The sequence below is a fragment of the Myotis myotis genome, unplaced genomic scaffold (assembly GCF_014108235.1).
Source record: "Myotis myotis isolate mMyoMyo1 unplaced genomic scaffold, mMyoMyo1.p scaffold_m19_p_10, whole genome shotgun sequence".
Taxonomy (NCBI): domain Eukaryota; kingdom Metazoa; phylum Chordata; class Mammalia; order Chiroptera; family Vespertilionidae; genus Myotis; species Myotis myotis.
The window spans coordinates 64,422,583-64,434,454 of NW_023416314.1; the positions used below are offsets into that span (position 1 = coordinate 64,422,583).

The following is an 11,872-nucleotide window of genomic DNA, read 5'->3' on the forward strand; positions in this document are numbered from 1 at the left end:
TGTGCTGCTATGAACATAGGGATGCATATATCCTTTCTGATTGGTGTTTCTGGTTTCTTGGGATATATTCCTAGAAGTGGGATCACAGGGTCAAATGGGAGTTCCATTTTCAGTTTTTTAAGGAAACTCCATACTGTCTTCCATAGTGGCTGCACCAGTCTGCATTCCCACCAGCAGTGCACGAGTGTTCCTTTTTCTCCACATCCTCTCCAGCACTTGTCATTTGTTGATTTGTTTATGATAGCCATTCTGACAGGTGTGAGATGGTACCTCATTGTCGTTTTGATTTGCATCTCTCGGATGATTAGTGACTTTGAGCATGTTTTCATATATCTGTTGGCTTTCTGAATGTCCTCTTTTGAAAGGTGTCTATTTAGGTCCTTTGAATAAGTCTTGTTTCTCTCTAGAATTACTCCCTGTGACATTTTCTGGATACCAATGAAGTCGTGACTATGTTAGGTTAACAGGGGTGGGCAAACTTTTTGACTCGAGGGCCACAATGGGTTCTTAAACTGGATCGGAGGGCTGGAACAAAAGCATGGATGGAGTGTTTGTGTGAACTAATATAAATTCAAAGTAAACATCATTACATAAAAGGGTACGGTCTTTTTTTTTTAGTTTTATTCATTTCAAACGGGCCGAATCCGGCCCGTGGTCCGTAGTTTGCCCACGGCTGGTAGCACCTCCCAGGACTATTTTTCACTCTGTGAATAAATATACCCCCAAAGTAGGAATTACATTCTCAGAAATTTTCTATTTGCAAATAAACCTGCATTTTCCCTGACACGATTTCATAGTTTATTTTTATTAGTAGTGGCTTTTGAAACTTCAGCTGTCCATAGGAAATATAGTCAAAAATGTTTCCATGACTGTGAATGGTGTCAGGTTAGTGCTTGGAGTATAAGGGGGAACACAATTGTTCTTTTTGTTTTTTTTTCTTATAATTGTCTTTTTAAATTTTATTTCAAGGGAGCTGACGTTGCCATAGATATACTTTTAAAACAATTTTCAAGGAGCCATGTGGTATAGAGGAAGGACCATTCTATTATTTCAAATAAGATAATGTTGTTACAAAGCAGATAAATGCATGGATCACATGGAAAATCAGTTGTGATTCTGGGTTCATTGTGATGGAAACTGCTGGTTGTCTGCCAAAATTTGTTCTTCTCTTTTCTACAATAATCAGTTCTGGCTGGGTATCTGGCAGCTTAGCTATGGACTGTATTTACCATCTTTGCAATTAGATGTGACCTATGGCTAACTTCTTACCAACAGAGGTGAGTGGAAGTGATGATTGCCACATCTAGTGGAGAAACCTTAAGTCACATTGTGTGTCTCCTCCATGCACCATCCTCACCCTTCCTGCCCACTGGAACACAGTGTTGACAATGCAAATTACAAGAAGGCACTAAATTGGGGGTTGGCAAATGGTCTTTGTCATAACTACTAAACTCTATCATGGTAGCACAAATGCAGCCAGAGACAATTCACATGGTGTGACAGTGTTCTGATAAAACTTGATTTATGGACACTGACATTTTAACTATATAAAATGTTTATGTGTCGTGAAATATTACAGGCAGTCCTTGGGTTACATTGGACTCGACGTACGTCATTTCGTGGTTATGTCGCCATCTCCCATTTACAGTATATATTAAGAGAAAAAAAAATTCTGTCATTTCGACGTAAGTACATATGTGCTTTATGTTTTTTATTATTTATTTACCACAAGTAAAGGTCAGAAATTATCTTTCTTTTAGATTTTTTTTACTGTTTCACTTCATTACTGCTGTGTATGTGCTCCATGTGAGTGATGTAGGTGCTTATGTCGGTGGGTTCCAACTTACGGCGAAAATCACGTTAGGATGCATGGTAGGAACGGATCTCCAACGTAACCTGAGGACCTACTGTATTCTGCTTTTGATTGGTTCCCAATCTTTTTTTTTTTTTATCCTCACCTGAGGGTATTTTTTCAATTGCTTTTCAGAGAGATGGAAAGGAAGGAGAGAGACAGAGGAGAGAAAAACATCGATGTGAAAGAGATACATCGATTGGTTGCCTCCAGCATGAACCCCAACTGGTACCAGAGATCGAACCTGCAACCCAGGTACATGCCCTTGACTGGGAATCCAACCCATGACCCTTCAGTGCACGGGACAATGTTCTAACCACACCAGCCAAGGTAGTTTCCAACCATTTTAAAGTATAAAAACCATTCTTAGCTCACAGGTCATTAAAAACAAGTGTTGAGCTGAATTGGGTTCACAGGCCACAAGATGAAGGGAGCTTGGGTCCTTATATGCTGTTGAGCAAAGCCACCCACCAACCAAGAGCACTCACCTTCAACTCTTGCAAGAAAGATAAAATCTCCTTCATTCGTTAAGCTACCTTATAGTTAGATCTCTTTTGTTATAGCATATTAGCATTTTATTTTAACTAATACATAGTCCATAACGCTTAACTACCTGGATCTCTGCTGCATTCCATAGTCCTCACCACCCTCTTTCTAAAGGGCAAGGAAAATGGACCCTACCAGCCCCCTCACTGGCCTTTCCAAGACTTGAGGGAAATGGCTCTGCGCAGAGCTCCCTTCACCTCCTTGTTTCGAAGACTGTAGATGAGGGGATTGAGCATTGGCGTGACAATGGAGTAGAAGACAGACACCACCTTGTTGAAGTTGATGGAGGAGGCCACTTTGGTCCGGACATACATAAAGAAAAGAGTGCCATAGAAGAGGCTCACTACAGTCAGGTGAGCTGTACAAGTGGAGAAGGCCTTCCGGCGCTCAGCCGCAGAGCGGATATGCAGCAGCGTCCAGACAATGTTGCTGTAGGACACAGCAATGACCACAGAGGAGGCCAGGAGTACCGCCAGAGAGACCAGGAAGTCTGTGGTCTCTTTCAGGGTTACATCTGAGCAAGACAAGGCTAGCAAAGGTGAGGCATCACAGAAGAAGTGATCGATGACATTGGAGCCACAAAATGTCAGCTGGGTCATGAGGTAGATGGGCAACATAGGTGTGAGGAAGCCCACCAGCCAACAAGCACCAGCCAGACGGATGCAGGTGTCCCAGGACACCAAGGCCCCATATCGGAGAGGGATACAAATGGCCACATAACGGTCATAGGCCATGGCAGCCAGCAGGAAACATTCAGTTGCCCCAAGAAAGGTGAAGATGAAGAGCTGGGAAAGGCAGCCAGCATAGGAGATATTCTTGCCCCCTTCTCCTCCAATAAAACCAGTCAGCATCTTGGGCACTGTGACTGAGGTATACCCGATTTCAAGGCAGGACAAGTGTGTCAAGAAGAAGTACATGGGTCTCCGGAGCCGATGGTCCAAAATCACCACCATGATGATGGCCAAGTTCTCCAACAAGGTAAACAGGTACATGGTGAGGAAGAGTGTAAAGAAGAGAAGGCGTGTTTCATGCACCCCGGCAAAGCCCACCATGACAAACTCTGTCACGTGGGTCCAATTTGGGGCATACAGCTGCATATTGGAAGTGAGAGCTCAGTAGACTCATAGTCATGTAGATAATGACAACTGAGAGAGAACCTATGAGGATGTTGGACTGAAATATCTTCCACTTCAGAAGAGTAAAGTGAAGTTAAGACACTATCCCCTCAAAGAATTTATAGTCTTTTAGGGCCACAAGAAAATGGACAATTTCAGTACAAAATGAAAAGTTCTACATAGCAATAAAATAGGATATAATGGGAGGAAATAGACCAGAAGCTCAACCAGTCTTGAGGAATCTGAGAAATATTCCTGGAGAAAGGGCTATCTAAACTGGAACCAGAAAAATAAGTGTAAGTTACTGAGATAAAAATAGTGATGTAGAGATGACATAAGTATAAAATCTCAGATGCCAGAGAGAACATTGTGCATTTGAGAAACTTCAGGCTGCTCTAGTTTACTGCAGAGGTTAAGAACTTAGCTTTCTGATCAAGTATACCTGTCCAGGACTCCACACCAAAAAAGGAAAACATGAATCAATCTCTCTCTCTCTTTCTCTCTCTCTCTCCCCCCTCCCCCCCCCCACCTTCCCCCACCCCCGTCTGTGTGTGTTGAGGAATAAAAGCAGGGTTTTGGTTTTTTTCTGTGTAACTTACCTGGACAGGAAACAAACACCCTCAGGGTCTGGCACCCTCTCTCTAAGTCACAGATCAGAGAACTGAAACTATTAGAAGACAAAACCTCCTCTGTACCAGGTACAATGGTGGATGCAGGGGGACAGATGCTCTGTGCCAGGAAGCCTCTCAGCATCACCATGTGTCCTGCCTGGTACAGAGCAGGTGCCCTGTCATGTACTAACCTGAACTGCATACAAGTTTGGAGGAATGAGGGAAAGAAAAATCTTCCTAGTGAAGACAGGACTATCAAACTCAAGTCACAGCAGAGAGGACAGGTAAAATTTAGGAATAACAGTAGCAATGCATGGATGAAGCAGTCCAGCTAGTAAATTACAGAGCCAGGATATGATCCCAGATGTGTTTGAATCTCATGCGTTTAATGACTATGAAGAAGAATAAACATTTCAGAAAACTTTATTATGAACATTTACTGTGTCTATAATACAAAGTCAGGCTTCTACAATATGAGTGTCTCTGTGAGGAAGGGCATCTCCAAAGAGTGAGCATTCTTCCTAGGCTGCTACATTGTAAGCCAAATTGCTAAAGGCAGAGATGTGCAGGAATTGTGCTCTGAAATTTCCTAGAGCCAACAGAACCATGAAGCATCTTGGGCTGCAATGCAATTATTTGGCCAGGAAGCCAGTGTTTATAAACCACCCACTGTGGGGATGTTGGGGCCTGGACTTAGGCCTGGTGGAGACACGTACAGAAATCTGAAGTCTTTGACCTTGTTCATTTCTGGCTTTGTGTCTCTTCATGCTTTCATTGCCATGAAATCATGGAATGTTGAAGCCAGAGGGAACTTGCTTAATAATTTTTAGGGAAACTGCAAGGGTTTTAGAGCCTGACAAACCTGGATTCAAATTCCAGTCTAGGCATTTTTAATTTTTTTTTTTTATTTTTTGTTAATCCTCACCAGAGGATATTTTCCCCACTGATTTTTAGACAGAGTGGAAGGGGGAGGATGGGGGAGATACAGAGAGAGAAATATTGATGTGAGAGAGACACACCAATTGGTTGCCTCCTGAATGCAACCGAGCCTACAACTGAGGTACATGCCCTTGACTGGAATCGAACCTGGGGCCTTTCAGTCCGCAGGCCAACTCTCTCCACTGAGCCAAACTGGCTAGGCTTAGGCATTTTTAATTTTAGGGAAAAGAAAAACAATTTCCCAATCAGATCACAGTGTGTGGGGTAGGGAAGAAGGCAACCTTTGACCAACAAAACCAAGTTTAGCAGGAGGAGAATGAGGTGCTCCCAGCAAGCCAGGGGAGGGAGGTGTGGAAGATAAATCCATGAGAAGAGACTGAGAGTCCACTGGAGGCAGGAACGCAGAGTGGTTACAACCACATTCAGGCATTAGATTACTTGGTGCCTTCCAACCCCAGGTCTACCACCTCCCAACCGAAATGCAAAGAAAAAACCTGCATGGAAGGCAACGCATAACCTAATGGAATGAATTTCTGATGGAACCCTGTAAGTCAGCAGCCATGAGTTAAATGAGGAAAGCTTTCTGGGCAAGAATTTCAGGATGAACTCAGCCTCACCTCTGAGCTCTCAGATCATGTGTGGTAGGCAGATGAGCCTCCCTCCAAAAAAAGAGAAGAGGGTTTTTATTGAGCCCCTCTCATGGCCAGATTCTGCTGGGCTTAGATTATCTGATGTAATCCTCACAACCTACTTTGATCCTAGGACCTATCCTTCACTCCTGGGTTTCATGCAACTGAACACTCTGAGGCTCAGAGAAAGAAAGAGATTTGCATCCGATCAAAGAACTAGTGAGTGGCAGAGATGGGATTCAAACATAAAACCCTGAGCTTCCCCCAGAGGTGCCATCTCCCTCTGTTATTTCATCTCTCCAAATGACACACCTGCAGCCCTGGCTGCCAGCCCGCCTGTGAGGTTAATGTGTCTGTGTCTTGGATCCCCATTGGTGGAATCTACTACAGGTTCCAGCGACCTGCAGGGCCACCGTGAGGCTCCCAGGCCTATTAACCACATGAGCTTCCTCCCTGAGGCTGAGAGAACTTATCAACCAACTGACGCCTAGGAAACAAGTGGCCAAGTGGAGTGGGTCATAGGGGACAATCACTGAATGAGGAGAGAGACCAAACAGAAACTTGGCCTAATTTGGTGTCCTCAGAATGGAGCTCTCTGGGCTAAGGTTTCCCCTAACAAATATGGAAAAACAGTTTGGGACCCATGCAGGGAAATTAAAACTTGGCTCCTGCGGTGACATGCTTGTGCAGACACATGACAAGCCTGGTGAGAGGCTGGCTTCCTTCCCGGTTCAGTTTTCTCCACCTGGCAACTGGGAGACTTGTCCCCAAACGTGAAAAGAATTGGAAGATGAACTTACTAAGATCCGGACAATGATTTCCAAAAACAACCACCAAATCCAGGATGGGCACCATGAGACCAGTGGAAGGGGCTGCAAGATGCCCAGGGTGCTGCTCTCAGCTTCCTCTTCGCTCTCACTCACTGTAGCCAGCTCCCTGTTCACTGCAATGTGACAGCAATAGCATAGCTCACTTCCAGGTGCACAGGCAGCCCCCTGAGGTCACAGCACGCTCTCTAGAATTAGAGGAGTGAAGTTTGACCCTAACTCCATCAGGTACCAGCTATATTTTGGGAAGTCACTTAGAGGAGCATCAGTACTGTCATCCTCAAATGGAAGGCATAGTCCATACATTTGCAGGGCTCATCTAAAGATCGAAGGGAACAGCATTAAGTGAAAATTCAGGGCCTTTGCTCTTATTGTTCCCTTTGCTTTTCTGTGTGGCTTCCTCCAGCACTTCCTCCAATTCTCTGCATGAGGCTATCCCAACAGAGAGGCCCTTTCTGACCACCCACCTGAAATCTGACCCCCTTCCTCAGTTTGATATTTTTGTCACAGCCTCATTGTCATCAGGTATTTATTTGTTTATCTATAATATCACACAGATACATACACGCACACCCCTAAGCTCCTTGAAGACAGTGCCTCTCTGTCTACTCATCACTGTGTTGCCAGTGGCATAAAGAGTCACTGGGTTGTAGTTTGTATGCAGTAAATATACTGATGTCATCATAAAAGAATGAACACTTGCTCCAAGCATCATGCTGGCCCAAAGTGTTGTTTTCTTTCCACTTCCAACTACCTGTTTCAAGAAAACAGGAAGGGAAGGAAACACATACTTAAGGAAGAGCTATCCAATGTGGGTGTTGAAGTCATAGGACTATCCTGCCAATCAGCTCCAAGACTACAGCACCCACTCTCACTGGTCTTGGGTGGGGAACAAATTAAATTGATTTTTACATATAATTTCTTCTTCCTAGCTACTGAATTTAAATTTTCTAGAAAACTATTCTATATCCACTCTTTTCAAAGTCTGCTCCACCAAGCCCCACATTTCTCCAGTTGCTGGGAATTATAAAGGGGAGAAAAAGACCTAGCATGTGGGGCTTCCATGAGCCTTGCTTCAACCAGCTGGTAGGTGGCAGCTGATAGGTGGTAGGTCCAGACAAGAATACAGCCCAGCCTGACCCCACCACCTACCATCTCTCCACCACACCACCTCTCTGGGGTGCTGGCATTGCTCAAACCAAATTAATTGAGTGCTTCTCTCATTATTCCAGTAGCTTCCTGAATGAGTAGGCATGACCTGCTCCTCAAAGCTACTCCCAGATGGTCTCTTCATGAAGGAAAAAAATGGGAAATTAGAACATAAGAAACGAAATGGAGGTCTCTCCAGTCATACAGGCAGCAGAGGCCCCATCCCCAGCCACACTGAAGAGTTCACTACAGCAGAAATAACCAAGGTGGGAATCAAACTTTCTGAGCTTCTGGCTCCTAATGTCCAAATAGGAATAATACCTGCTGAATAATGTTCCCAGGACATTATGGGACTCAATGAGATAGTGAATAGGCAGGCCTATTGAAATGTTAAAGGGACACTCTGGGAAGACCTTCTTATTATCTTACCTCCATTGCTACGGACTATGCTATTACTGCAGAAATTTCAATAACGGGAAAGCCCAGGGGATGGCACTCTCAGTGTAATGTCCTTGAAGTTGCACTTGAATAATAAGCAAATTAATTTTATTTAGATTGTAGGTTTATTTGAGGTGGACAGAGACAATGATGAACTAAGACTCCCAAACATTCTTGGCAAACCCCCTACAATATGCAAGCTTAGGCAAATCAGTCGGATTCTGTGTGCTTCTGTTTTCTCACTTGAAAACGGGTTAATATTTAAAACCACAATGACTCTGTAAAAAAGCTTTCGAAAGAATAAAAATAAAATAAAATGGGAAAACTATGAAGAAAAGATTAGGTGAATCTGAAGTCAGAAATCCTTACTCTAGGTTTGGTTTATCTTTGGTTGATGACATTCTTTCCATACACCACCTTCTGACTGCTCTTTGGATATATTCCTGTTAGTCTCCAGCACTGCTGTAAACCAAAAGCTAAACAGCCCATATACAGGTGCTCAGGGGGTCTCTAGAAGAGCCACTCACCTGCCACATACTACTTTGTTTCTTCTCTGGGTGGAACACAAAAAAAACATTCTCAGTACCTGGATCTCATTGTGAAACAAGGACCCCAAATTCTAGGATCACAGCTTTCCTGAACCAAAGAAACAGGGCAAAGATCCATCGTCAGCTGAACTGGAGAGGGAGGGAACTGAGGTAGTTGCTGACTATAAAATGACTCATACCTGTGTATATGCCTCTGACACCCTAGGGGTGGCCCATGGGATCAAGTCTCAATGGAGGTTTGAAGCACTCAGACAACAACGGAAAGAACATAATAATCATGGAAAATTTCCTTCCCAGAGAATGTGCAGAAGCTACATGGGAATCCCAAGTTTGTAGACTAATTGGACAAGTACCAGTGGAAGATGAGGGGCCAGTCAAAGAAGGTCCCATGCCAGCTAGACACTTTGCCAAGGTCTCTGGCTCTAACCAATTCTGGAACAGGGTGAAATGAAATTTCCAGAGTTCCAAACTTATCAAGAATGCAATGAGCTCTTCCTCTATTAGGATGAGTTAGATATCCCCACCCACCAATCTCCCTTTATCCCCAGGTGGAGAAAATAGACAATGTTAACAACAGACATTACTGAGTAGTCACTCTGGGCCAGGCTATGTGCTGTGCTGGTGTGAAATGCCCAGCCTCAATCCTGAAGAAGCTCAGAAGGTGTGACTAAGGATCATTTTTATCCAGAATGTAACTATGCCTTCATTCCAAAGACCTTCCCTCAGAGTATTTGAGGATTATCTACAGACTGAGCAATCTTTTTCCCCAAAAGGAAATAATGACATCATTCCACTATAAAGCAAAAGGAAGATCAAGGTTGTGATTATTTACTCTATCTGATTGTAGGAAGCAGCCAAGCCAAAGCTATCAGGGCACAAGGTGACCAGTCCTTTAACATATTCTAAACACAAAACATATGTCCCTTGATTTCATATGACCTTTCAGTTGCAGATGTCTTATCTTTCCAACTAAACAATAAAGCTCCTTGAAGACAGGGCCATTGTCATATGTTACTGGATCCCACAGAGGCTAGCGCATTGTAACTCAATACAAACCATCAGACATGGATCTGATTCCACTTAATCCTCTTCATGGATGTGCTCCCGGGGGCAAGTCAATCCCTCTGAGCCCCTTTTCTCACCTCTGAAGTTGGGAAAATAATCTACCTGACAAGGATGTGTTTAGAGATAACTGAGGTAACAAAGATGAAGGGTTCACTCACATGACAGTGATGTGAGATGATTTCACTATAAAACTTCAGGCTTCTCTACATTGTTTACATTAGCCAACACATGCAAGCAACCCAAGTGCCCATCAGTAGGTGAGTGGATAAAAAAGCTGTAGTGCAGCCCAACTGGTGTGGTTCAGTGGTTGAGCATCAACCTATGAACCAGGAGATCACGGTTCAATTCCTGGTCAGGGCACATGGGCAGGTTGCAGGCTAGATCCCTATTGTGAGGCATGCATGAGGCAGCCGATTAATGATTCTCTCTCATCATTGATGTTTCTTCCTTTCTCTCTTCTCTCTCTTCTCTCTCTCTCTCTCCCTCCCTCCCTCCCTCTCTCTCTCTCTCTCTCTCCTCTCCCCTTCCTCTCTGAAATCAGTAAAAATACCATCCCATTGGGCACTAGGACTTAACGTATGAATTTGGGGGAGACACAAAATATTGCCAAGGGTTAATATTTGATCAAGCTGGGAAGTGGGTATAAAGTTATCATTGTATTATGTTCCTTCTTGAGTATCAATTTGAATTATTTCATGATAAAAATGAATTAAAAAAGAATACCTGCAAAAATACCAAGTCAGACTTTGCTTCTGGGTGTTTTAAGGCTGAAAAACACATCATTTGGAGGAAACTGAGCCTCTTTTGTGAAATGAGAACTACCTACAATTCCATAATGATATACAAAAATTCCAAGTACAAGAGGTAATTTCAAATACCTTTCAGAGGAGTGGCGAAGGCCCTCAGCGTTTCAGTCTAGTCCATGTTCCTCCTCATTTGTCACAGATCCTCCTCTATGTGTCCCAGTTTCGGGGCTGGGATATTTGATTCCTCAGGCAGGAGGAAAATAAAAGGAATATGATCATTCAAAGCCTCTTTCATTACCATCACTCGCAGAGGAGAATTCCGCCTTCAAATCGCTCAATTCTGGACTTCTGTGATGTCAAACTAGGACAACAGATAGGGTGACAAAAATTAAGACCAGCAAGGCTGGATGGGTTTACATGGTAAATGCAGAGTATTCCAGGCTGAAGAGAAAGAAAATGCCTGGAACATGAGAGGAGAGGGCCAAGCTTGAGAGCAGAGGTTTCGGGTCTGCCTGTGTTTCCTTGGCCCTCCAGGCTCTTGTTTCTTCCTGAGTGCTCGTGGCCTGCTGGCATAGTGGCCTTCCTAGTTGCTTTTAATTAATGCAGAAGAGGGTTTTTTGCTTTGTACTATTGGGTCAAATTGGGTCAGAAATGAAAATGGTTTTTCCATTGACATAGAGCAGCCCAAAGTTACGTTCTTTTTTTTTTTTTTAATCTTTTAAGTATTTTATTTCTTATGTTTCAATTACAGTTTACATTCAATATTATTCTGTATTAGTTTCAGATGTACAGCAAAGTTGTCAGAAAATCATGTACTTTACAGAGTGACCCCCCTGCTGCTTCCAGTACCCACCTGGCCCTATACCTATTTATCTCGATAGTATTGACTATATACCCTATGCTGTAATCTAAATCTCTGTGACTGTTCTGTAACAGCAACTGTATTGCTTAATCCCTTCACTTTTTTCACCCAGCTCCTCAACCCCCTCCCATCTGGCAGCTGTCAGTTTGTTCTTTGTACTTATGAGTCTGTTTCTATTTTGTTTATTTTGTTCATCAGATTCCACGTATAAGTGAAATCATATGGTACTTATCTTTCTCTATCTGACTTATTTCACTTAGCATAATACCCTCTAGGTCCTTCCATGCTGTGGCAAAAAGTAAGACTGCCTTCTTTTTTATGGCCAAGTAGCATTGCATTGTGTAAATGTTCCACAGTTTTTTAATCCACTCATCCACTGATGGGCACTTGGGTTGCTTCTATTTCTTGACTACTATAATTTAATAGTTTGAATTTGATTTTATTAATTTATTTTATATTTTATATTTACCCTCCTTTGTGGTTTTTCCCCCCATCTTCTTTTGTTTGATAATATTTAGTTTCTTCTATTTGGAAGCCATAAATCT

General features: G+C 43.1%; 1 protein-coding gene across 1 annotated transcript; it reads right to left on the reverse strand.

Moving 5' to 3' along the window:
• Window positions 1-2,541: 2,541 nt before the first annotated feature.
• Window positions 2,542-3,495, reverse strand: LOC118664051 (olfactory receptor 6Q1). The gene has a single exon (XM_036323950.1). It carries the CDS (start codon window positions 3,493-3,495, stop codon window positions 2,542-2,544), a length of 954 nt encoding a protein of 317 aa, XP_036179843.1.
• Window positions 3,496-11,872: the final 8,377 nt, after the last annotated feature.